At 52.6% G+C, this 25,823-nt stretch overlaps 9 protein-coding genes across 9 annotated transcripts; 4 read left to right on the top strand and 5 right to left on the bottom strand.

The window, feature by feature from the left end:
* Positions 1 to 122: 122 nt before the first annotated feature.
* BP01DRAFT_8732 (phosphatase PAP2 family protein) lies at positions 123 to 1,683 on the bottom strand. The gene is made up of 3 exons (XM_025580188.1): positions 1,510 to 1,683; positions 878 to 1,452; positions 123 to 819 (listed from the first exon to the last, which is right to left on the bottom strand). Exons 1-3 carry the CDS (start codon positions 1,585 to 1,587, stop codon positions 204 to 206), a joined length of 1,269 nt encoding a protein of 422 aa, XP_025435872.1. The 5' UTR covers positions 1,588 to 1,683; the 3' UTR covers positions 123 to 203.
* Positions 1,684 to 3,576: 1,893 nt separating this feature from the next.
* Positions 3,577 to 4,446, bottom strand: BP01DRAFT_370515 (YoaK family protein; the record flags this gene model as incomplete). The annotated part of the gene is made up of 1 exon (XM_025576611.1): positions 3,577 to 4,446. The coding sequence occupies one exon, from the start codon at positions 4,444 to 4,446 to the stop codon at positions 3,577 to 3,579; it is 870 nt and encodes a 289-aa protein (XP_025435871.1).
* A 713-nt stretch (positions 4,447 to 5,159) lies between these two features.
* On the bottom strand, positions 5,160 to 7,464 carry BP01DRAFT_310003 (rhomboid protease PCP1). The gene is made up of 5 exons (XM_025572401.1): positions 6,353 to 7,464; positions 6,184 to 6,287; positions 5,771 to 6,101; positions 5,535 to 5,709; positions 5,160 to 5,472 (listed from the first exon to the last, which is right to left on the bottom strand). Exons 1-5 carry the CDS (start codon positions 7,191 to 7,193, stop codon positions 5,220 to 5,222), a joined length of 1,704 nt encoding a protein of 567 aa, XP_025435870.1. The 5' UTR covers positions 7,194 to 7,464; the 3' UTR covers positions 5,160 to 5,219.
* Positions 7,410 to 8,394, top strand: BP01DRAFT_8709 (uncharacterized protein). The gene is made up of 2 exons (XM_025580186.1): positions 7,410 to 7,536; positions 7,618 to 8,394. The coding sequence occupies exon 2, from the start codon at positions 7,707 to 7,709 to the stop codon at positions 8,169 to 8,171; it is 465 nt and encodes a 154-aa protein (XP_025435869.1). The 5' UTR covers positions 7,410 to 7,536; positions 7,618 to 7,706; the 3' UTR covers positions 8,172 to 8,394.
* Positions 8,395 to 8,672: 278 nt separating this feature from the next.
* On the top strand, positions 8,673 to 11,844 carry BP01DRAFT_286465 (putative DNA repair protein Rad4; the record flags this gene model as incomplete). Its single annotated transcript, XM_025571465.1, has 5 exons — positions 8,673 to 9,227; positions 9,315 to 9,518; positions 9,572 to 9,914; positions 9,971 to 11,385; positions 11,479 to 11,844. 5 exons carry the CDS (start codon positions 8,673 to 8,675, stop codon positions 11,842 to 11,844), a joined length of 2,883 nt encoding a protein of 960 aa, XP_025435868.1.
* A 1,694-nt stretch (positions 11,845 to 13,538) lies between these two features.
* Positions 13,539 to 15,639, bottom strand: sidI (putative long-chain-fatty-acid-CoA ligase; the record flags this gene model as incomplete). The annotated part of the gene is made up of 5 exons (XM_025578479.1): positions 13,539 to 13,885; positions 13,997 to 14,326; positions 14,396 to 14,775; positions 14,869 to 15,166; positions 15,234 to 15,639. The coding sequence occupies 5 exons, from the start codon at positions 15,637 to 15,639 to the stop codon at positions 13,539 to 13,541; spliced, it is 1,761 nt and encodes a 586-aa protein (XP_025435867.1).
* Positions 15,640 to 17,804: 2,165 nt separating this feature from the next.
* On the top strand, positions 17,805 to 18,456 carry BP01DRAFT_8663 (UvrD/REP type DNA helicase). The gene has a single exon (XM_025580182.1). It carries the CDS (start codon positions 17,857 to 17,859, stop codon positions 18,286 to 18,288), a length of 432 nt encoding a protein of 143 aa, XP_025435866.1. The 5' UTR covers positions 17,805 to 17,856; the 3' UTR covers positions 18,289 to 18,456.
* A 2,633-nt stretch (positions 18,457 to 21,089) lies between these two features.
* Positions 21,090 to 22,879, bottom strand: argB (ornithine carbamoyltransferase). Its single transcript, XM_025573936.1, has one exon. It carries the CDS (start codon positions 22,447 to 22,449, stop codon positions 21,361 to 21,363), a length of 1,089 nt encoding a protein of 362 aa, XP_025435865.1. The 5' UTR covers positions 22,450 to 22,879; the 3' UTR covers positions 21,090 to 21,360.
* A 713-nt stretch (positions 22,880 to 23,592) lies between these two features.
* Positions 23,593 to 25,639, top strand: BP01DRAFT_8655 (amino acid permease). The gene is made up of 2 exons (XM_025580181.1): positions 23,593 to 23,921; positions 23,975 to 25,639. Exons 1-2 carry the CDS (start codon positions 23,711 to 23,713, stop codon positions 25,447 to 25,449), a joined length of 1,686 nt encoding a protein of 561 aa, XP_025435864.1. The 5' UTR covers positions 23,593 to 23,710; the 3' UTR covers positions 25,450 to 25,639.
* Positions 25,640 to 25,823: the final 184 nt, after the last annotated feature.

Raw genomic sequence — 25,823 nt, 5'->3', positions numbered from 1 at the left:
TGGAGAGGACTTCCAGTTCAATGGGACTACTACTCTGTTCATTCCCTATCGACCTACAGTTCATACACTGAAAGAAGAAGACGATGAAATCATCAACAGTCAAAATTCTATTCTCAAAAAGCATCAGATACTATAAATGTCGGCTCGGCTAGTAATCTGCCGTAATAAACCGGACCACTGTAGTAGGGGTCGTGAATCCTTCTTTATAAAGGACGGTACTCGATACCGTCCCGGTCATTCTCATCGTCCGTCGACACGCCTCGCCGGCGGCTGCCCGTCGTGGGCACCGGCTTCTCCAGCCGCAGCACCCACAGCAGCATGTCCTCCAGCGGGAGGAGGATGAGCCAGATGCGGTTGCAGCAGAAGGAAAAGACGACGGAGAAGGTGGCCACCACTGCGTCCAGCCAGTAGTGGTTGGCGGTGGCGACGATGACCGACAGGACGAGCATGGGGTAGACGAAGCCCAGGATGACGAGGAAAATGTCGCGGAGAGTGATGCGGGAGGATCGCTTGCCCAGCAGGCGGTGGAAGACGCCGGAGTGGTAGAAGAAGGTATTGCCGATGCAGAAGGCGTAGGTGAAGTGCAGGCTGGGCATGGCCGCCAGCTGGTTGACCATCTTACCGCCGACCCAGACGCTCTCCGCGTGCTCCTGGCGGACAGTGTCGTGGAACCCGAACGACTCGGGCAGCAGGCGCGGCGGCATGAGGGGCCAGAAGCAGAAGATGATGAAGGCCATGAAGTTGCCGAGGGTCATCGTGCGGCGAGCGATAGCGTAGCGCTCGAAGTCGGGGGCAGCGTAGTACCACCACGAAAGATAACTAGAAGCACACATTAGCCTGCCAAGTCTGATGTAAATCGTGGATTGCGAACACCTACGCGACGGTTCCGGGAATGTGAACCAACGAATAGATGCGGTTGAAGAAAGTCATCCAACCTGGGTGGCCGTTGATGAAGAAGGCCTGGAAGTCGGCCTCCTCGATGGGAAAGAAAATGCTGAAAAATGATTTGTGCTCCAGGTTGAGCACCCCAATAGCATGATCTTGGGCAAGTTGTACGACGTCGCGACCGGCGGGAGACAAGGACTGGGATACTGCCTTGGTGCACGAGTAGAAGAGATAGTTCATGACCCAGTAGAACATCTCCACCAAGAACGGAAACTTCTGAAGGATTCGACTGTGGAAGTGACGAGCGAAACGAGACGAGTTGGGCGTCTTGACCGTGAACCACAAGCAGTTGCGGCGTTTGGGAGGGTAGGTATTGTCCACCCCAGGGTTCAGCAATTGTCCATTGGCTTCTCCATCCGACAAAGAGTCGGTCGAATCGTTCGCCTCTTCATCCTTCACGTACAAGGGATGTGACGACCCTAGATCCCGATTGTTGTTCTTCCCAAAGATGTTGAAGCCCCTGCGACGATTAAAGTATAAGGAGCTAAACATGATGCTGAGGACGATCTGAAAGAGAATCGGATTAGATGCTGAAGGTAGGAGAATAAACTGTAGAGCACTTACAATCGGCTCAACCCATGAGTGCGAAGCGAACTGGGGCTTCCCTAGATCGACCGAGGTCGAGTCGTTGTTCGACACCATGGTGACTTCCAACGACTGTGTGATACGAACAATGTGCGAAGGACGAAAAAACCGTTCTTGAGGACCGGGCTCAAGCGCCTAGCATCGGCGTCCAGCTGCGTGGTGCCGATCCTGTGCGATGTTTCTTCCCGAGAAGGTGTAAGGTGGTCGGACCAAAAAAGGTGTCGCGTGGTCCGGTCCCTATTCGCAAAAAATGACCCTTGTTGCGGCTAGTCGCCGTTGTTCTATCGGAACGAAAGAGAAGTATATACAGATGTCGGAATTCGATGCAGGTGCAAAACGCCGATGCCGACCGACAAATGCTGTGAAGGAACCGGTATGTACAAAACGATTCGAGTTCACGGACGCAGAAATCTCGGAAGCAGTAAGCAATCGATACACACGACAAAAAGAAGGAGAAGACAGCGAAGACTTCCAGGAAGATCGAAGGAGGAAGAGAAAAGGAATAAGGGGGAGAGAGGGAGGAAAGGGTGGGGTTGACTAGTTCGTCGTCAGCAGCAAAGTGCCAAAGAGAAAGAGAAGGCTGAATTTGGCTGCGATTCAAGATTCAAGAGGGAAACGCAGGCGTGGCACTACTTGGGACTAGCGGGTGTGCCAAGTGGGATCCTGCAAGGATGCGAGTCTGGGAGACGGAACCCCTGGGCTGTTCCAGTAGTTCCCACTTGTTCCAGTAGTTCCAGCCTCTTTTCCCAGCGACACAGCCCTTCATTCTACTTTAAATACGAATACGTATACGTAGGGTCTCTTGCTCTCTGGATTCCTACATGGTAACGAGAACTAAGCTCACTCGAATTCGTGATAGGCACGCATCTCGTCCTGGCAGCTGGACAACATACGAGTGGCTCGGACTCTTGGTCGCGTGCCCGTCTAGTCGTGCAGCCTGGTCTCGGACGGAACAACCGTTGCAGCACCGATTGTCCTTTGGCAGGGGATCGTGGAGAATGCGACTGAGGCAAAAGTTGAGTAGTCTGGGACAGTGGAGTGAGCAGAACTCGATCATGGTAGACATGCTGCTCAACTCTGGTCACTGGAACTTTGTCTCGAACAGCCCGGTTGAGCCACTGTGAAAATCCTGGCCTGAGAACATCGGCTTGACTGACAGTATGCTCTCCCCACGGCCGTTGAGAGTACAGGCACCTTATTCCATGGGCTCGGTTATCCCTGTGGAGGCGAAACTGCCCGGGTTCAGAGGCTGCTTTGCTAGATACAGTATAGACGTATCTCATTCCTCGACATGACTGTAGTCGGCTCACCACGGCCAACGGAAGATGTGTGTACTTTTTATGCACGCCGAAGCATTCCACAACGAATGCACAAATATTATAAAATTAGTCGGATTATAATGCCAAGTTCTGTAGCTCGGATGATTCTTTTCCAGAACGCCACAACCCAAAAGTGCTCTATCTCCGCTTATTCACGAATGAGTTAGTAGCTTATACAGCTAACCTCTTAGGGTTAGTTAGTTCATCGTCTGTTACTGACCTGAAATCCATCGCAAGGTCTTCCACATTCAGCAGTGGACTCAGCTAACTAGACTACGCGCTAAAATCTCTCCACTCGACAAATCAATTGTTATCAAAGTGAGTATCCTCGGCATGCAAATGTCCAGCAATGTATTCGACAGATGCTTCGATCCGCCTTCTGATCCTAACTTAACTAGATCTTTAGTTTTTAGGTAATACTTACCACCAAGCCACATTACGCGGCAGTGGCTGTACTTGTATAAGGCTAAGTCAAGCGCAACGGGTGCAGTAGCGTGTGGTTCACGCTAGGGAACCGATAGATTGCTTATATGCCTTTGGAATGAATCCATTCCAAGCATGCATCATGAAGACTATAGGTCAATAGAGTTGCAACCGTTTGTCAGGGTCATATTGACCCTGTCAGTCCATTTGAATTGTCTACTCCCACCTTCATCCACAACCTGCAAAATTTTCTCTTCATCAACACATGCACCCCCCCCCCCAACCGTACACACTATGATAGTATCTACTCCTCCCCAGCACCAGCCTTCTCCTCCTCCCTCCAGCACAACCAAGCCCCCGTAATCCCCGCCTTCAACACCACCGCCGTCCACAGCGCTCCCTCCAACCCAACCTCACTCCTCGCCCAACCCCCTCCAACCGCGACCCCAATCAACAAGCCCACCACCGCGCCCACCCTCCGCCACTCATCCGGATTCCTCACCGCCGCCGCAGGCTGCTCCGAAGAACTAGTACTCAACAGCGGCCCCGAAAATAAATCACAGTAGACACTCGTCAACACGACCGACGTCAACGCACTAAACTGCAGCACGCGACTCGCGACCGCCTGCCCGCTACTCTGCAGCGCAACCAACGCCAACGGCACCACCGTCGTCCACCTCAACCTCCCGTTATCATCATCCTTGTGTGGGTGATATACACTCGTAATCACCGCCGCAACGGCAATACACCCCGTCTGGAGGGCGAACGACAGCGCCAGCGCGCCGCGACACCGCGGCGCGGCAAACAGTCGGCGGTGAAGCAGGGCAAAAAGAAAGCTGCCGGTGCAGAAACTGCCGATGGAGATGAGGGATTTCTGCCAGCGTGTGGTGGTGTCCAGCCCGGTTAGTCCGAGTCCCGCGTACACTGTGTTGCCGGTTTGCATGGAGACGAAGGAGCCCCAGATAAACACCGCGGAGGAGTCGAGGAGTCCGGTGATGATGTAGCAGGTGAGGAGGAGGAGGTCGGTCCAGCGTCGCGCGAGGGGTTGGGTGAAGTAATTGTGAAGGTTCGCGAGGTGGGTTCTTGGAGTTGGGGTGGGATTGTTGGGGTTGTGGCCATTGCGGACGCCGAGGAGAGGGTCTCGTTCGTGGGAGGGGAATTGGTGGTATGGCATGTTTGCTTCGGGCATTTCAAGTTAATGGTGGTCGTTGTGGTAGTGGTGAGTGGTGGTGGTATAGATGTGCTGTAACTTGTAACGGACCACGGGGAGCGGAGCCGAGGCCTGAAGTTGGTCAGTGTTCCTCAGGCAGCAGGTACTTAGTTTCACCAGGTTGGGATGTATGCAATACCCTCTTAAGAGATAGACAGTAGGGTCGGATTCAGGGGTGAGGCAGGCCCTGGTGGCTTTTTGAACATGCCTGGACTTGTTCGTGCCGAGTTGCTGGAGGTACGAAGTACTGGGTCACGGTAATCCCAATGACGTGGTGCTCCACCCTTAGGGCTGGACTAGATATGCCTCCAACAGATCCAACTCCAGCTTGACTTGCTGGATTTAAGCCGGTTCAAATGTAGTTACCCTGGCTTGCCGAGCGTTCCGGCAAGAAAAGACAAACCGGGGCGGCCTCATGGACGTAGACTGCAGATCGTGGCTGCAGGCTTGTCCAGCCCCGCCCCAAAGTAGACGCTGGTCTGCACCTCAATTGAGTGACTCCTGGCTCAGTATCTTGCCATTTGAGAATAACACTCGTAATCACAGTTAGTGATCCATGATCTGTCCATGATCTGACCAAAAGGCGGGAAAGGTAAGGTCTGACTGTGAGTGAACTGTCGGCGCCAGTGACAATCCGAAGTCTTGAAGAGATAACCCCACAAAAAGAATTCTAACTTATATATTTTACAAGTGCCTAAGATAGCCAATGTTATTTACAAGGCCCCGGGTCGACTCGACTACTGGGAGAACAACCGTTGAAACCAGCTCATTTCTTCCCGCCGCTTCTTCTCCTTTGCATTTCGAACAACCGCCCAGACGATTCCCGTGAGATAGCCACCGATATGGGCCCAGTGGTCGAGGGTCGGAGCGCGGAAGGTCATCGCTAGACGAATAGCTTCAAAACCGACAATGGCTGATAGTATAACCCATCCCTGAGCAGATGCCACCGCCTGCCAGTCTTTGGGAATCAGGTAGAAGGTGAGATTATCGCTGTTCGCACGAGACATGGTTAGAATGGAGACGCATCACACAGGCGAAAAATGAAAACATACTTGGCGTGGAGTATACACCAGCCTGCAACAATACCAGAGATCGCACCGCTGGCTCCAAGCGCAGTCACAGTCCACTGGCCCAGAAGAACATGTGCAGACAGAGAGAGAAGAGATCCAATGATACCAGATGCCATGTACAAGCTCAGGAATTCGCCGCGACCGACTTCATCGTGCACTAAGAAGGCATCGAACATCAGTACAACGAAGAAGGTATTAAATCAAACCTAGATACTCACGTCGTGTTCCAATAAACCAAAGCATTGTCATGTTGAGACCCAAGTGCAAAGGCTTCTGATGGCTGAAGACATTGCCCACAAGGCTCAGGGGACGCGGGTAGGCGGCAACGCTGATGAAATAGCGGTTGAGCATTCTCCAGGCTGGCGGGAATCTCCATAGAGCAAAGATTCCGACATTTATACCGACAATGCCGATTATTGTTGCAGCAGCACGAGGGGTGTCAGGCCATAGCCGATCCTTTCTTGCAGGGGGTTCGTAGAGCAGAGCGAAGGTATAGCAAAGACCTAGGGCGACCAGACCGAACAGGAGGGAGGGGACAATGCGACCGCTCTAAGCAGACATCGTTAGACCGGATCAGCTGCAAGTTTTGGGGCCAGAGGGCATCAATCCCGTATGAGCAGGGTCAACGTACCGTTGTCATTTTGCTCACATCAACGTCAGTATCCATGGCCCGAAGGTGGTGTTTCTGGACCCAGGCGAGAAGCGGGCGCTCTCTAGGGTCCGCGCGCTCCCGGACTATATCGCAGTCAAGAAGGTTAGCATTCATTCCTTCCTCATAGTCCATCGATGGGCAACCTTACCTTCCAGAGCTGAGGTGTCCTCGAACTTTTGCAGAGCAGTGTTTCGTTCCAGCTGACGCTTGATTTTCTCCTGGTCCTCCGCCGCACCCTCTAACCATTCCTTGCGCTTCTGTTCTTCTTCAGCCAGGATCCTAGCCTCATTGTGCTTTCGCATTTCCTGGAGGATACTCCTGCCGGAGACATCATTCTTATCGCCTAACTCAGCCTGGTAGTGACCGCTCTGGGGCTTGTAGAGACCCAACTCCTCGGCCCGGCTGATGAGCTTCTGTTCCTCTTCCAGCTCCTCGCGTTCGATGCGGGCAAGAATCGCTGCGTCCTCATCCATCGGATAGTGCTCGCGAAGATAACTCAGGGCTGCGTCGAGATTTTGCGGGCGAACCGAGCGAGCAATGTCGTCGGGAAGATCCAGGTCCAGAGTGCCATTGAGTCGTCTGCCGTGAAGCACGGCGAGAATACGGTTTCCCATGGACTGGGAGATCTTTGCGCGGGCACCGAAGATGGCATTGACATCGGCGAGCGAGAAGGACTCCGGCCGGGGCTTCACGCCATGATCCACGGGAGGAGGCTTGCTGGCTCCGCGGAGCGATGCGGAGGTCTGGAACGAACGAGTGGAAACCGGTGAGAAGACTGGAGGGATAAGACGGTCGCGGGGCGCGTATGCATTATGTAGAGAGCCGAATGCGCGTCTCGAGAAGATGCTTCTTCGGCAGGGAATCAGAGGCAGAGAGGCGGGGAGAGGACTGAAGACGGGGAGCGCCTTGGAGCTGACGGGGGGGAACAGGCTCGTGGCCCGGAGCCCCGGGCATGGAGCGCGCCATGCTATGCCCAAGACATTGCTCATAGCAAGCGACAGGGTTTGAGACCGTGCTATAACAATAGAAGTATAGTGATGAGGGTTGTCAGGCGTCAAGTGGGATTCCCAAGGGAGGTGGGATGGGTCGATTTTCTCCGGTCGCCGGAAGTTGTTCCGATGGGGATTCGTGGGTAACGGGGGCTGAAAGTATGCAGATTCCCAGACTTCAGTCAGAGAATATCACAGACAAATGGTGAATCTCTCTTCTGAATGCTTGCCCATTACTTTGAGTCTCATTCAATTTTATTGACTCGACAAGCCGTGGTCTGCACCAAGTAACACAACTATCTGGCGATACAGTGAGTTTATTTCACTATCGCAATATCATCACGTGGTGATAACATCCATTATCATCTGTCGCAAGAGAACTCACAGGAAGAACAGACATCTGACAGCAACTCAAACAATACAGAAGTGCTTTGGCATCCATCCCTATATCATCCCAGGGCTTGCCACACGATCATCATCTATCACGGCGATCACATCATCGCAACGCCTATCATGTCGGACGAATCTCTCCCGATCTCTCCCTCCGCCTTCGCTGAGGCTATCAAAGAGCTTCCCCTCCCCGTCCTCTACGCCAAAGTCTCCGAGATTCGGAACTCAATCGCTCATCTGCACCGCTCGAACGCAGAACTCGAAACCTTCATCAAGGAGTCGTGCGACAGCGAATCAGAAAAGCGCGAGCTGGAGAGTTATATTATGGAAAACAAAGATGTGGTTACAGCTATGACGGAGAGGGTTGAGTTACTGAAGACGGAGGTCGAGAACCGCGGACAGCAGTGGATCGAGCTGGGCGAGACAGATCAAGAGAGAAAGGAAACGAATGGAGACACTACGGAGGCATCCAGAGACACAGCACCTGCCACTCATCAAGGTCAGACAGATTCAGCCTCGACGAGGGGAAATGCTTCCGGAGATACACAAGGTGGAGAAGAGGAGGAAGAGGAAGGAGTTTACCTATAGGGGCAGCGATCCTTGCAGACTAGATGACAAGATATCAACTAAAAGGTATTGCGTTTTGCGACTGAGACTGATTGGCGGGAAGTGATTTCTTGTTTCATAAACTTGTATACCCAGGGCATAGTCACCTCCGCGTCTGTCTTACTATTTACTCAGTGGATTCCTCTTGTGCAGCTGACTGTCATTCTCACTCGTGATCCAGATTGTAAATGATATTCAAAAAGGCTTTAGCATGAGAGTGATTATCTCGATACGATGCTGCGTAACAGCTAGCTGTCTAGCATACCGGGCCTGCATCCCCACTCAGGCGGGGAGACAGCTATCTTCCAAACACGGCAAACCTATCGCCTAAGGCAGCAACCCATCACCTTATGTCAATCACGTGCCCTCGGAGAAGCTGCGTCATAGGAACCCTTCTACTTCCCATTCCACGGCTTATATCCGCCTGACAACCGGCGCGTCGGAGTACATAAAACCTCTTTTATAGATACGGTTTATGCCGGAATGGCAGTCAATACTCCAACTCGTCGCTCAACGCGGCGCAATCAGAATGGTCGAATCCCGCCTACTGCACCGACTGGAGATCAGCAAATCCCCCAGGTCTACCGGGAAATGCTGGCTGAAGCCGAGGCACGAGATCCTCAGGCCCCCGATAATGACCGCATACCAAAGAGACGCAAGTTGGCGGGACGAAACCATGTATCAAGCACCCAAATAGATCATCAAAAAACCTCAGCTCCAATTGAGAACAATGAACCTACTGGTCGACAAGTGCAGACCGTATATGATTCTCCCACCTCATCATCCGAGGATGATGACATGGAGTGGGAGGACGTCGACTTGCAGCCCGCAGTGTCGGAAGCGCTGTCAGATGATTCTACTATTCAAATCACCTTAGATCAACCGCAAGAAAGTTCTAGACACAAAAGAATCTCTAAGCGGCAGCCGATAACGGCCGCAGAGAAGCGGTTGAGGCTCGAGGTCCACAAGACCCATCTCCTTTGCCTTCTACGCCATGTCCAAATCCGTAATAGATGGTGCAATGATGATGAGCTTCAGGTATGTCAGGGTCTATGATCAACAGCATCTACCATCAAAGCGCACGGCAACGGCTTCAAACGTAGCCAAACCTGACTGTGATACCAGGACGCTCTCAAGAAAATGATACCAAAGCAGGTGAAATCTCTCCTCAACCCACCCGAGAGCAAACCTGAGCATGAAAGGTCCACGACATTCATGAATGGCCTGAATCAAGTCAGCGACGCATTCAGTAAGCGATTTAAAATAACAAAACCGGGTCTCAAGCGAGCAAATTGGGCTCAGGGTCCAGATGCTCTGAAGAAAAGAGTGGTAACGACATTAATTGCCATCTACCACTGTACAGCAGTTGACCTTGACACTAGGAAACTATCATCTCTAATGCCGAAGTTTTCACATCGATAGATGACTTCAAGCAGCAAGCTCGAACCATGCAAGGGTCCCGAGATTTTGGCGCACAGCTGTTCTGTGCTTTACTACGCTCTGTGGCAGTGGAGGCAAGGCTGGTCTGCTCCCTGCAGCCTTTGCCATTTTCGGGCGTCACCAAAGACATTACTTTGGAGGCGACTCCGGCAAAGACAATGATCATGGCAGATAGTCCAGAGACATCTTCGGACGAGTCAACACGTGCCAAATCACGAGCCTCAGCGCAGCGACTCACCCGGCCTGGATTTAGACCATCACGTCCGCCGGCTAGTCCTAGAGAAAGTTGGTTAAACCGCTTCTGTAATTCATATAGAAACAGCATGCTAACACACAGAAAGTCCCATACAACCGGAATCAAGAGTCGTCATACCCGGTATTCTGGGTAGAAGCTTTCAATGAGGCATTCAATAAATGGATACCTGTCGATCCATTAGTCACCAGATCTCTAGCGAAACCGTCTAAGTTTGAGCCACCTGCCACAGATCCGAATAATCTTCTGAGCTACGTAGTCGCGTTCGAGGATGATGCGTCTGCGCGAGATGTGACCCGTCGTTACAGCAAAGCCTTCAACGCCAAAACACGCAAGTTGCGCGTCGAGTCCACTACCCGCAACACAACATGGTGGGACCGTGTCCTTCGATTCTACGAGAAACCGTTCCTCGAGGATCGCGACCAGCTGGAGGTCAGTGAGCTTACCGCCAAGACAGCCGCTGAGCCCATGCCCCGGAATATCCAAGACTTCAAAGACCACCCAGTTTACGCGCTAGAACGACACCTTCGTCGTAGCGAGGTTATTCATCCAAAGCGAGTAATCGGACAGGTCAGTCTTGGTAAGTCGGGCTCCAAAAACCAAATATTAGAGCCAGTGTACCGCCGCTCAGATGTCCAAGTTGTGCGCAGCGCCGACAAGTGGTACAGGCTGGGCCGAGACATCAAGACGGGCGAGCAGCCGTTGAAGCGTGTCAAGGGCCGAAGACCCCAGTCTAGTGGACTGCTGCCCGAGGACGAGGGGAGCGATGCAGCAGCCCCGGAGACCCCTCTATACGCGCTTTTCCAGACTCAAGTCTACGTTCCGCCACCAGTGGTCAATGGGAGGGTTCCGAAGAATGTCTACGGCAACCTGGACATCTACGTACCGAGCATGATCCCGGCTGGTGGTATTCACATCGGCCACCCGGACGCCGCGCACGCAGCTAAACTTCTTGGAATTGACTTTGCAGCGGCTGTCACTGGCTTTACCTTCCAAGGACGTCACGGAACTGCCGTGTATACCGGCGTGATTGTCGCGGAGGAACATCGTGAAGCACTTCAAGAGGTCATCGATGGTCTCGAGCGCGAACGGCTGCACGAGGCATTAGAAACACGAACCGCGGAAGTTCTCAGAGCATGGAAGCATTTACTTTTGAAGCTTCGTATCGCGGAGCGGGTCAAAGGCTACGCTATCGAGGGGGATGACGAAGATGCGGATACGGGGATCGAGCCGAGTGAGGTGGGCGACGAAGCTGTAGACGATGATGGGGGCGGATTTGTGCCTGAGTCAGATACAGCAGTACCAGACCCTGTGGTTGGAGGGGGAGGCTTCATTCCGGACTCGAACACGGAAACATTGGAAGATTCGATGGGAGGCGGTGGGTTCTTACCAGAGTCAGGTACGGAGACACCAGATGACAATGTGGGAGGGGGTGGCTTCATGCCTGAATCACCAATCAAGGATTCCATGGGCGTGGATCATACATCGTCTGAGAGCCTTGATGTCAGTTTTTCCAATCCATCCGATACAACGCTTCGGTTACATATAGGAGCTCCTGGACGCAACACAACTCTAGCTCAAGACACAATCAAGCAGCCTATTCCAGCCAAGCCGTCACGCTACTCTCTTGTGGTAGTTTCAAAGAACAGGGAAAATCCTACCGACCCGTCGGCACAAGATCACATCATCGATGAAGCCTCCCGAGCAACCAAACCTGCTGCAACCGAGGAACCTGATCTTTATATTCGTTCGCGAGAGCCTGTCTCCTCCGGAACGTCGGACAACCACGAGCTCTCAATAGGCGAAGGGAATATCTCAGCCCCAGAATCCGTACAAAAGCCCCCACGATCCCCCAGCACGCAATCCTCTGATGTTCAGTCGCGCAGAGCCAGCGTAACATCGTTGTTATCACAGGATCCTGATGATGAAGACGCGATTCCGGAGTGGCTTATGTCGGATTAGAGGTCGAATCCTGTTGAGTACGGGGGAAGTGATATCCTAGCTCGATGAGAGACGATTGTTCATGATATTATATGTGATGAAGCATGAATGCTATTACGCCTTGACGAAATTTAAGAGCAAACATATCATGTGCAACAAGAGAGGAGAATAACATATGTAAATAGGCTAAGATAGACGGAGTTTTCTCCTGCACGACTGCTACGCTGATGAGCTGTTGTCTGGTGACAATTTTCATACAAATACTGAGCATGCAAGAGCTCATTAGCTTTCTTTTGCGCTAGAAGTTTGGCTACTAATAGTAGTAACAAGATCCACTCGGTTTGCATAGAGCAACGCTTTAGTTAGTCCTCTTCATGCCTGCAGGAGCATGCAGGAGCTAGCAGGAATATATACATGGTAGGTATTAAAGTACTATTAACAGCAATCCTTATGATCAAGAGTGATCATTTACTTGCAGTCACCATGAGTCTCAACGACTAAGTTTCAGTGAAGGCCAATGCGTCCATCCTGCATTCATTTTCCAGGTACGGACATAACTAGCACATTGCCTTCGCGGCTTCAATGTAGTGTGTAAGTAATACATCATGAAAGTTATTCGAGTATAAAACTACTGAATACAGTACAGTACATACAGTGTCTCGATGCCGTCATACACTCCTTACCAAACACTACAGTACATTACGGGTAATACAGAACAAGCTCCCTCTCCACCAAGTACTCCGTAAACAAACCAACAACAATATCCACCCACCCACCCACACACGCCTAAACTGCGCACAAAACCAAAAAAAAAAGCCACAAGTAGTATGAGACACACAACCCACAGTGAATTCCCACGCAAGAGGAGCCAAAAACCGTGTGTGCCAGCCACCCAGCTACTTTCCCCCTTCCTTCCCCCCACTTCATCCAAATTGGACGCGGGCGCGGCGGGGTATTCGTTTACCGCCGTTGCCGTCTCTCGTTTCTGCGACGGCGGCAGCCGTTTTTAACTTCATAATCTAATTCATGAAGTGAGGAATTGGACAGTGACGATCATTGATTGTGAGAAACCAAACGGGCTGGCTACACATACAGTATTGTCTAGTGTCTACGGGTGTGAACAATTTCTTGAATCTTAATCTTGGGAGTCCAGGAAATTGACATCTTGCCGTGTGAGGCTGTCGATAAGTGGATCGATCCCCACTTGTTGTTTTTTTCCCTTCTTTTCTCTTCGGGTTTCTGGGAGAGGGGAGCCACAGCCGGGCTGTGACCACGGGGCGGGAGTGGCCAATCAGATTAGATGATCATATCATCTAATCAGATCAATTGGGTTCAAGTTTTGAAAACCAGTGAGGATTGATGGAGTGTGTGACACCACGGTTTATCCGGTTGGGTTCCGAGGGATTTATACCAGAGGTGGATAAGTGTGTTCGAGAACGAAGTGAGTGCTAGTGCTCAAATAGGGAGTTCTGTCTGGGGTCTCGTATGACTGTGTATGATCCCAATTCTCTCAAAGGAGGACAACTAGTTAGACAGTGAAAGGTGATTAGAGGAAAGAAGCTTGAAGGCTTTACTGTGATGTAATTAAACAAGAAAAGAGAAAATGGGTATTTCAGATCCGAAGAACAACTAACCAAGCACTCATCATATCTATCAAACAAAACAGAACATCAAACTTTTCTCTCCCCGCCTCCCACCGCCCCCCCCCCTCCCACTCAGGCAGTCATCTCCCCCCGCTTTTCCAACACCTGCGCGGCAACCTTGCGCAAGTCGACCTTGCGGACCTTGCCGCTCCCCGTTACAGGGACGGTGCGGTCAATGCCCTCCTCTCCGAACACGAACAAGTACTGCGGTGCCTTGTGCCGGCCTAGCGTCTCGCGGGTCCAGCTCCGCAGGTCCTCGACCGAGGGGCGCTTGTCCTCGTGGCCGGCGGCGAGGGCGATGAATGCGCCCACTACTTCGCCGTATTTCTGGTCTGGGATGCCGATGACAGAGGCAACCTCGATGGCTGGGTGTGCAGCTAGGCGTTCTTCGATTTCGAGGGGGTAGATGTTTTCGCCGCCTGTTGCAGAGGTTGGTGAGATGTGTTAGCAAGTCGAGCTATGGGCAAAGCTTGCGTCCCTAAAAGGAATGGCGGGAAGCACGTAGGCAATGGGAAGGGCCTGCCACATACCACGAATGATGATGTCCTTGAAGCGACCAGTGATGGTGCAATAACCTTCCGGAGTAAAGATGGCCTCATCGCCGGTCTTCAGCCAGGTCGTGCCCTCCGCGTCCGTCGTGAGGGTCTCCGCCGTCTTCTCCGGGTTATTCCAGTAGCCCTTGGTCAGTTGGTAGCCGGCGATACAGAGTTCGCCGCGCTGCCCGACGGGAACGATGTTGCCCTCGGCGTCGATGATCTTGGCCCGGGCGTGGGGCATGACCTTGCCTACTGTCTTCAATCGGGTCTCGATGGTATCGGTGGTGAGCGCGTTGAAGCAGGTGGGGGATGCTTCGGTGAGACCTGTGCCCAGTAGACGGGAGCATTAGACGTCTGTTCAATGGGGCTGTGCTCCAATGCATGCTTGCTCACCGTAACTGCTGGTGTATTGCGTCATGTTCAGCTCCTCAAAGAGTCGCTTCATCAGAGGGCGAGGTACGGGCGCGCCGGCGATAATGCCAGTGCGGAGGTTGCGAGTGTCAAAGTTGGGGGGCTTGGGGAGGCTCAGGATCGCCTCGAACATGGTCGGTACGCCGTGCAGGGCGGTGCACTTCTCGTCGGAGATGGCGAGGAGGACAGCCTTGGGGTCGAATGTTTCGCTGGGAAAGACGATCTTGGACCCATGGGTGACAACAGCCAACATGCCCAGCACCAGACCGAAGCAGTGGAAGAGAGGCGGGGGGCAGCAGAGGATGTCGAAGGAGGTCAGGTCCATGCGGTCGCCAATGAAGCGCGAGTTGTTGACCAGGTTACTATAAGATGCGAGACCCGGTTATTAAAGGCACTAAGGATCAGAGGGTACTTGCGCTTGTCTTCTATCATCCCAGTGAAGAATGGGTACTTACTGATGCGTCAACATGGCCGCCTTGGGGTTTCCAGTCGAGCCACTGGTGAATTGGAGGTTGCACACGTCCGCCGGGCTGAGCTCCATCTCCCGGTTGGGCAAGGCAGAGCTGGGTAGCGATGACCCACGGTGAATCACGTCGTTGTAAGTGCTGAACCCTTGATACTCGCCTCGTAGAATGACAATCTCCTCCAGTGCGGCCGAGTTGCCGGCCTTTTTGGGCTTGGGACCCATCGTCTCCAGCACTTCTTCTAGAGAGTGCTTCCCAATCCGAGGGGTCAAGAACAACACGCGGACGTCTGAGCGAGGACAGTATTTTCAATCAGTCATTGCCGCTACGCTAGACAGAGATTGAGGATCACAAACCGGTATGATCTAGAGCATAGTACAGCTCGGAAGGAGTGTAGGTATTGTTCAAGACGACTAGGATGGCACCCACGCGCGCCGCGGCAAAGAAGACCGCAACGTACTGCTCGCAATTACCAGCCATGATGCCAATGCGGTCGCCCTTCTGAACCCCCATCGCTAACAGGCCCCGAGCCAGTCGGTCAGCCTCATCATTCAAGTTCGTATACGTCCAGCGAGCTCCCGTCCAGGGGAAGACCAAGCATTCGTAGTCGCCATAGTGAAGGCTCTGTAGCGTCAGCAGCTCGCCCAATGTGATGTCGAGCAACGCCGGCTCAGTCGGGCCCTGCACAATTGAGAGCTGTGGGGTCGTCCGCGGGGACTGGAAGTGAGACAAAGTCTGCTGAAGACGCCGTACAGTAGCCATCTTGACAGGGGAGGTGTTTTGATGATGAGAAGAACTGACAGATGACAGACAGACAGAGCAGCATGAGGGAGCCACCGGGGGTTTCTGGGATCTTATCAGATTAGAAAAACCCTACCCGGTCAAGCCCGGGGGTGGGAGGGGCGCCAATTTCATCATCCTGTCTCAAGTTGGTCGCAGAATCCACTCTGGATTATCACTCCAATGGGGTGCCCTGAATGGCGTCGTCGGGATGGAGACCTGGTCTGAACGGATTCTTGGCCACAAAAATCAGTGGCCAGCCCACTCTTGGACCGAAATCATATTAACTGCACACCAGTTCGCATACCCACATCGGTCTGAGAACAGAATTCTGCACATGGCAGCGGTGCAAGGCTTCGTTCAGGCTGTGACTCCACCTGTGAGATTCTCTCCCGAAGTGTCGAGAAGAAAGATCGGAATGATATCGGAGATAGCAGGATTTTATCCCCTCCTCGTCACGACCGTATGGAAACTCCTGGTACGTTACTTACCGGATCAGATAACGATCGATACGGCAGAGATAACGTAACGTCATAGCGGTAAATTACACAGTACATGCTTACGGGGTTTTTATCTACGGCACTCGTCCTGTTGTAAGGAAGTATCACTACTTCTCTTGACTACATTTAATGTAGACCCACACATCATGAGTGCTATGAGTGTCTCATTTCTGCATTTTTCATGTTTTGCGGCAAAAGTCTTCGCGTCTGGAACACCGCGAGTCAGCAGGACCGCTGCCCCCCTAGCGCAAGTTATACCCCTCAGTAATGCTAGTCGACGTATACGCAATGCAACCGCACAGACCAGTATGCGCGGCGAAACGTGGAGCAAACAGATGCGATTGTAGACCAGGAGGAACCCATCTCATCCGAGTCGCAAGACCACCTCATAGACAGGGATGCTGACTAGTATTACTGACGGCAGTATCCGATTTTGCCTATCCTGGTTACCTTGCCGACTGGTAGTCAAAACCCTTGGAATTGAAGAATATCGCCGGGTTTGAGCTTGAAAGATCAGCCCAGACCCCCGAGTCAGGCTTGCGGTCGGAACCGTCGGAAGTGTTCGCGCTGCACTCGGCAGTGGGTAAATTTGCCTGAAAGCGATTGTTTCGTCAGGTCACTTTGGGTCATATAAATAAGTATAGCTCCTAGTTAATGCTTCTCTCGTATTGTATCATCCAGTCATAACGGCTTTTCTGAAGTCTTCTCACCTTGTTAGGTTTGATTCAATTTGATTAAGACATCCCTGAAGGGATGGAGGCCCTTTTCCTTGTGATAGAGAAAGGATTGTAAAGCCATACGAATACAGCCACAAGAGGCAGTCAGTATCACAGATTGGCACAATGTATCTTGAGCCTGAAATACATCGACCAAAACAGCATATAGTGAGATGTTGGCTGGCGGCCTGCAAGTCCACTGACTAGGCTGAATGGCGGAAATCCCAAGCTTGCCTTGATTCATGCCTGTCAATAGCGCAAGGCCCACCGTGGCCCAATACCAGTCAGGCATTGGCTTTCGGCAGCACATACGCTGGAGAACCTGGCAAAGCATGGATTTAACTAGTCAAGAATGAAACAAAGTTGAGAAGCAAACTCGCAGCTTCCGAAAAGATTGGAGCTCGGAAATTGGCGAAAACATTTGAATCTTCCGCGCGAGATCTAATCAGATGATCTAATCAGATAATTCCGGCTGTACAGCAACTAGTGGTTCGAAATTCATTGGAGTTCCCTGTTCTCAAGAAATAACTTCTCTGTCTGGCTATTTGCAACAGTAGGGTTGGAGTCTCTATTCAATACTCCGTAGTACTACAGGAAGCCGATCCAGAATCTCGACACACTTTATGGATAGTATGGTGAAGCAAACTGTTGAATATACATATGCATTTTATTGAGCTGTTCGTCCGGGACTCAAAAAGACAAGAACAATCAGCGTGACCTAGTGGTAGTTGAACACTGCTCTAAGATACTCAATAGTGAAGCATGATACATACGATGGGACCTGCTTAGAGCATTTGTTGTGACGATAACAGCATAGCAGCTACATCTAGACACAAGTAACCAGACAATTCACGTGATGACTAATTGGCAGGCTGCAGGTCACATGACAACGCGCCACCTTCGCGTCACCAGAAAACAACCTCTCAACTTCTTATCAGACCCCAATCAATCCCAATGTTTCGGCACCCCATAGGCCGGCAGCAATGGACTGTATCCTAGATGGTCTCAATTCGTCCCAGTCCACCGCCGTGACGTCTCCGGCCTCCATCTTGCAAGTCCTTGCGCCACCGGGTTCCGGCAAGACAAAGACCCTAACAGCACGCGTCGCGTACCTGCTCGCCCACCATCACTATCGCCCTCAAGATGTCATCTGTTGCACATTCACCATCAAAGCCAGTCGGGAAATGCGAGAGAGGTTGGCCAGATTGATCGGTGAGGACTTACAGAAAAGACTGCTTCTAGGGACCTTTCATTCGATCTGTCGGCGATATCTCGTCATCTATGGCCATCTAATTGGGTTAAAGAAAGGTTTCGGGATTGCCGACTCCGGTGATAGTACGTCCATTATCAAAGTGGGTCATGCCGCTTCCTCATGGATTGTCTGGTCGAAGGTCTTCATTGTGAAGCGGTATTGACTTGAAACAAATGGTAGAAAATCATTAAACGACTGCGGGTCAGCATCGAGCCGGGGTCCGCTAGAGGACGGATATCTCGCCAAAAAGCCCAAGGCATCGGTCCAGACGAGGTAGAAGCCAGGTTGAAGACGAATACGAAGCATACGGAGCAATGGGATTTTGTTCAGGTCTACCGCGAGTACGAAAGGCACCTTGCGGAGTCTAATCTGTTAGACTACGATGATTTACTCGTGCGATGCGTCGATTTGCTGAGGCAGCACCCCAAATGTGTCTCGAATATCCAAGCCGTCCTGGTAGACGAATTTCAGGATACGAATCTCATCCAGTATGAGCTCATGAACCTCTTTGCATCCCAAAACAAGCGCATCACCATCGTCGGCGACCCCGACCAGAGTATTTACGGATTTCGCTCTGCAGAGATCAAGAACCTGGCACGCATGCAGCAACGATATAGAGATACGTCAATTGTCTTGCTGGAGAACAATTACCGCTCGTCCGGGTCGATCTTGAACTCTGCACAGGATGTCATTGAGCAAGACACATCCAGGCCGGCGAAGAAGCTGCAACCGACGCACAGCGTGGGAACAATGCCTGTGCTTCGTAAGCTTCAGGATGCTGAAGCTGAGGCTAAGTGGATTGTACTCGAAATCAAGCGGTGCATTGGGACAACAGGCAAACTTTTGAAGTACTCTGATTTCGCCATATTGCTCAGATCTGCTGCTCTTTCACGACGCATTGAGTCGGCAATGGGCAAAAATGGGATTCCCTACCGGATGGTTGGAGGCTCGAGGTTTTTCGACCGAGTTGAGATCAAGCTGCTTCTGGACTACCTTCGGGTTATTAGCCATCCTCAAAATAGTGAAGCACTTCTACGGGTCATCAATACGCCCTCGAGAAGGATCGGAGAAGAGACCATCAGGGCACTGACCGCCGGGGCTGAGAAAGCGAAGTTGCCTCTCTGGGACTATGTTAAGGCTGTAGCACAAGGCAACCGCTCCGCAGACTTCACGCTATCGAAGCTCTCGAACCAAGGCCTCTGCACGTTTGTGGGGATCATCGAGTCTGGACGAAAAAAGCTCAGTGACACCTCGGATAGTTCGTCACCACGAATTCTTCTTGACCATGTGATAAAAAAGCTCAATCTTCGAGAATACCTTAAATCCCTGCACGGGTCTAACGAGGAGAACCGCTGGGCCAATGTGGAGGAGTTGCTTACCCAAGCAGATGATACCTCTGGCTTGGACAGCAAGAACAACGAGGTCGAGAGTCTTCCTGAGATCGAGGGGCTGGAACAGCAGAAGGCCCATCCAGGGGAAGAAGCGTTGTCTCGTTTCCTTGCGAATGTGGCACTGTCCTCCGAAGTCACACCACAACAAGAAGAAGGCTTGGACGAGAATACCTCGAACGAAAAAGTCACAATCTCCACTATTCATGCGGCGAAGGGACTTGAATGGCCGGTTGTCTTTGTCCCGGCTGTGTATAATGGCAGTATTCCTCACTCACGCGCCGAAGACTCCGACGAAGAACGAAGGCTGCTATACGTAGCCATGACCCGAGCACAGGCGCTTCTTTACCTCAGCCAGCCACTTGAGCAGTCTCCTCAAGGCGAGATGACCAAGCGATCGAATTTCCTTCCGGATGAAGTAGTCGAGAATAGATTCCGCTTACTCGGACCTGTCTTCAGTGACGATGTCGTTCATGGAATTGCCGACATTCTGCATCGAGCCAAACCAGATCCGGAAGCTATACTAGAAGCCCAAAGCACACTTTGTTCCCTTTTCGATGACCGATGGACGAAGGAGGGCTATGAGCAAGTTGACCCCTCACTTCAGTATGGTGACGGAGGATCGACGGTTGTGGGGCTCAATGTAAAGAGGCCGCGATATGACAAGCCCCCAACTGATGAGAATGGGGCATGGCTATCTGCACCATCTCTAGGGTTTTCGTCAGCACGAGACTATATCACAACAAACAATGGCATGGCAGAGGACGCAACGAGCGCAAGATCAGGTGTTAAGAGGAAGGCCATGAGTGGTGGCCCGGCTCGTAAAAACGATGCGTATTCCCAGAAGACACTCTCCGGCTTCTTCGGTCTGTCTTCGTCAAGACCAACTACAAAGGAAATCGAGGTCAATAACGTTACTTCCACAGTCCAGCGAAGGAATGTGCCTGCAGTCTCATTTCAGGCTAGACCGACGAATGCCGCCGCGAAGGGATCAATCCCGAAGCCATTCACCATGCATCGACCGCAAGTGCAGCAGCTGCAACCAGCTCGACCAGTTCTCGAGCCTTCTAAGCCGAATGCATATTCATGGATGGCTGACCATGCAGACCCAGCACGTTTGTCCATGCCCTCCGTCCAGAAGGGTAACGGAAGCTCAGTTGAGCCTATGCCAACAAGCAACAAGGCTCCATGTGTGTCGGACACAAACCGAATCTCTCGGCCAGTGACTACGTTCCATACGACCACGATGTCGATGGTGCAGAAGCAGGCTCCCACAACGATGCGAAGGACATTAGGGGTGCGCCGAAGTAATATGGATGGTTGGCAGGCGCGGATGCAAAGGGAAAATCAAGGTCGGTGAGCCAAGGTCATGTACTGCTAAGGGATAGGGAATATCATGCATCTCAAACATATCTACAAATGACCCTCGTCCAGGTGCATTGGGTCATTGCACAGCCAGCAGGTACTCCAGGTTGGACAGATAATCAGACAATGTTGCCACATGTAAGCGGAAGCTAGACTTGCGGCAGCTCCAAGCCTGCATTGCACCGCACTCGAGGAACAATTCTTGGCTCCTATGATCCATCTACGCACCAAAGATGCCAACTGTTTACCTTGTAGAGGCTCAATTCTACTAGAATTGACAATGAACCAAGATGATTTCATGATCCCATCCTGATCATCATCAAGATCGGATCAGTCGTTATATTGGGATACTGCGTACGAGATCCCCCGCACAAAGCTGATATCGCCTCATAATAAGTGCTCATACACGCTCGAAATCAAACAAACACCACGGAGAGCTTTTATAGAGTACATAGGCCCAAGCACCACCCACGCTATCAAATTCATTCGATTTTGCCCTTGTTCACAACGAATCCCTCCAGGGCAGAGATAGCAGCCCACAGCCGGTTCTCCGCTTCGGGGAAGACCAAGGAGCGGTGGCTGTAGAAGACTTCATCGCTTACCTCCTCCGGGTGGCGGGGCAAGCAGTGCATGAACTTCCAGCCCTCATTGGCACCGCCGCGCTTAGCCAGCTCGGGGGTGATCTGGAAGCCCTCAAAGTCCTTGAGGCGCTTGCGGGCCTCGGCCTCCTGGCCCATGGACACCCAGGTATCGGTGACCAGCACATCGGCATCCTTGACGGCCTCCTCCGGGACATTGGTCTGGATGAGCTTTCCGGGCCGCTGGACGCCCTGGCCGGCCTGCTGGATGAGCTCGAGCATGGCGGCGGGGATCTCATAGCCCTTGGGGGTGGCGACGGCGAGATCGATGCCCATCTTGGCGGCGCTGATGGCCATATCGAAGAGGACGTTGTTGGCGTCGCCAACCCAGGCGATCTTGAGGCCCTCGAGCCCCAGGCTGGAGAGGTGGTGCGCCTTGGGCGTGAAGGTCTCGTGCAGGGTCTGGAAGTCGGCGATCGCCTGCAGCGGGTGGAAGGAGTCGCACAGCGCGTTGATGACGGGCACCGAGGAGTGCTTGGCCAGGTTGGCGACGTCCGCGTGCGGGCCCACGCGCGCCACAATCGCCGACACCATCGACGACACCACCACCGCCGTGTCGTACAGCGACTCGTTCACCCCCAGCTGGATGTCGTCCTTGCCCAGGAACATCGGGTGGCCGCCCATCTGCACCACCGCCCCCTCCGTCGAGATGCGTGTCCGTGTGCTGCGCTTGCTGAACATCATCGCCACCGTCTGGCCCGTCAGTGCGCCCAGGAGATTCTGCGGGATCGCCCCGGACTTGATGGCGCGCTTGTGGGAGGAGGCATTGCGCACGAGCGTCGCGAACTCGGTCGGCGTCAGGTCGGCGATCGAGAGGAGGTGCCGTGGGGCGAAGGGCGAGGTCGGCGGAATCGTCTGGCTGGCTTGTTGCGTCAGGAGCTGGCGGGTCGCCGAGCTGCACCGCGCAGCGGTCATTCGGAAGGCGCCCGGCATGATGGGTGTGGGTTTCTTGTTGGTGGAATTGAGCTGGGATACGATTCCCCTTGGTAACCTGACTGGCTATAAATCGACCGTCGATGGCGGTGTACTCCGTATGACTCAAGTGATGTACATAGTCACGTGAGGTAAATGACTGGTCTGGTTTGCATGGTTTGCAGTCCGGGGAGGGAAACCGATAACAAGCCCCCCTTTGACTCATATCGATTGGTGATAGTTACCATTCGGTTAACAGGATCTCTCTGGGGATTTGCGTCCGAACTTTTCACCCACTTGACGCTGGCGGAGGTGGGAACCTCAAGCCCGTACCGTGAAAGCCAGGCATTGCCTGTGTCGTCGAATGGCTTATAGAATGGTCATGTTGCCAGCTACTGGTGTGGGAGATTTGCCGTTCTTATGAATGGAGAAAGCACGCATACCACGCCATAGCCTACGGGATGCAGGGCGAGGAACTGGCCTTAATGTACCAGTTTTTCTGGTAGCTGATGGACCCGCAGCTGGGCTGTTACAGTGACTGACATTCTACGTTGGAAGGTTCTGCTGATTCCATCCATAGTTCTAGCGTCGGCCGGACAGCCCGAAAATCCACGGAGCTCCGCCGGGACGAGTGTCAAACACGTGACGGGCGTTCGAAAACTTGGCACACGTGACCTTCCAAATCGCTAAGCATTCAGGCCAGATGTGGTGGACGAACTCAACACGAACTCCATGCTTGACTTGAGCTTTTTTCTTTTCAACCACCCCTTCTGGTGTCTTCCTTTTCCAAAGAATGAATGAAATGATCAGTGTTCTCCAGCGTGCTCCTTCAATCCCGACGACAACCACAATCCATCGGTGACACTAACTAGCATTTGCCCCTCGCCCAGAGCTTTACATAATAGTCACCGCCAGTCCGCCGCGCGAGTGGGGCAAAGTCTCTGGATTTTTCCCTTTCCCGCTCTTCCCACCGATGGAACATGACGAAAAGCCGATCCAATGGCCGCAAGATGCGCCCTCGTTCCGGGTGGCAGCAGCACCCCATCCCAGATTTCGTTTGATAATGAAAAAAAAATGGAGAAAACTCTGCCTAGAGCCAAATTTGTCCCTTAACTCAACCTTCTCCCCCGACATTCTGACGTTTACCTCTGACTGTCAGCGTGACACCGCACGCTTCCCTATAACCAAGCTTCCCGACTGAACTCGCTGCCACGCGACCTTCCCCACGACGGTAGCACTCCTGCTCTCGGGCTCTGTTCGTCGATTTCCTCGCTCCGCCAACATGGGCGAACAGGACAACATCGCGCCCGCGAAGCTGGGCGTCGAGAGCATTGTCGATGACCCCAACTCCTCCGACAGCAACAGCGGGCTGCGGTCGCGGCGTCCTTTTGGATCGGCCCAGGAAAATGGAAAGGATATTGAGAGTGATCATGAGGACGAGGGAAAATTGAAGCGCAACTTGAAGAACCGCCATCTGCAGATGATTGCCATCGGTGGGTTTATCCGTTCGCTGCTAGGGCCTGTTGCGAAACTGACCATTGAGTAGGAGGAACTATCGGAACTGGTTTGTTCATCGGTAGTGGAACAGCACTGGCAGAGGCGGGTCCAGCGGGCTCACTGATCGCATACGCCTTCGTCGGTTCCATCGTGTACTCCGTCATGTGCTCCTTGGGAGAGATGGCGACCTATATCCCCGTTCCCGGTGCCTTTACATCCTACGCCGCGCGCCTCGTCGATCCGAGTTTGGGTTTTGCCATGGGCTGGATTTACTGGTTCAACTGGGCATCAACCTACGCCGTCGAACTCACTGCCTCTGGCATGATCATCAAATACTGGGACGAGAACCTATCCGTCGCTATCTTCATTGGAGTTTTCTGGGTTGTGATCTCGGCCGTCAACTTCCTTCCCGTTGGATTTTACGGCGAATTGGAATTCTGGTTCTCCTTGACCAAGGTATTGACGGTGTTAGGATTCATGATTTTTGCTATCTGCATTGATGCCGGAGTCGGAAGACAGGGTTACCTGGGGTTCAAGTATTGGCACGAGCCAGGTGCATTCGCACCCTACCTGATCACCTCGGATCTGGCCGTTGGCAAGTTTGTCGGTTTCTGGGCGGTGCTCATCCAGGCTGGTTTCTCTTACCAGGGTACCGAGCTTGTTGGTGTCGCTGCTGGTGAGACTGAGAATCCTCAGAAGACCGTCCCGTCTGCCATCCGCAAGACATTCATTCGGATTCTTGTTTTCTTCGTCTTGACCATTTTCTTCATTGGCCTGTTGGTTCCTTATGACAACCCCAACCTGGCTAGCGGCGCCAGCAACGCTTCCGCCTCTCCTATGGTCATCGCCGCCAACCTGGCCGGTGTCAAGGTCCTTCCCAGTCTGATCAATGCCGTCCTGTTGACCGTCGTCTTGTCTGCCGCCAACTCCAACGTCTACAGTGGTAGCCGAGTCCTGCTGGGCTTGGCTCAAGAAGGCTTTGCGCCGCCATGCTTCGGCTGGGTCACGCAGCGTGGTGTGCCGTATGTCAGCGTGGCTTTCACCGCCCTCTTTGGTCTTCTGGGATTCATGAACGTGTCCAGCTCCGGAACCACTGTGTTCAACTGGCTGGTCAACATTTCCAGTGTGGCTGGTTTCATTTGCTGGACGTCCATTAACGCCAGCCACATCGCCTTTATGAAGGCAATGAGTGCCCGTGATATTTCCCGCCAGACCCTCCCCTACAAGTCCTGGGGCCAGCCCTACTTGGCGTGGTATGGACTGTTCTTCAACATCCTGATTATCTTCACTCAGGGCTTCACCGCCTGGATTCCTCACTTCAATGTCTCCGACTTCTGGGTTGCCTACGTCTGCCCGATCCTCTTCATTGTGTTGTATCTTGCGCACAAGGCCTGGTATCGCACCTCGTTTGTCCGCCCTCTCGAGGCGGACCTGGACACGGGTAGACCGCAGTTCACCCACTGGGAGACCTCGGACCCCAAGGATGGGTGGGGTCGAAGACTGTGGGACAGCATCATGGGCTAGTTCATGCGTCTTATGATGAGTAGCATTTGACAAGCACGCAGGATAACGAGCGTCTGCAGCATCGAAATTATCAGCAGGGTAATTGGCACTGTCAGATGCGTCGAGTTGTAGCAGTTTCTTGTATATATTATTGGTCGGGCAGCGTTATGCTGTATTAGCATTGGTTTTGAATTTGTACCATCGACTTTGCATTTTTAATCATTTCTATTCAGTAGTTGACTTTGTAGTAAGTAATGACGTAGGAGTGGGAGTAAGTTGCTTGTCTTACTGATCGCAGTTCGATGGTTGAGCTCAAACTACGATACGATAAGATAAAGCAGGCCGCCTGCCATCATTACCGGATTATTCATCATCGATCGTTATCTCCGAATTCC

The sequence above is a fragment of the Aspergillus saccharolyticus genome, assembly GCF_003184585.1.
Source record: "Aspergillus saccharolyticus JOP 1030-1 unplaced genomic scaffold BP01scaffold_1, whole genome shotgun sequence".
Lineage (NCBI taxonomy): Eukaryota > Fungi > Ascomycota > Eurotiomycetes > Eurotiales > Aspergillaceae > Aspergillus > Aspergillus saccharolyticus.
Note: the sequence above shows the minus strand (reverse complement) of the source record. Positions and strands in the feature narration are given on the sequence as shown.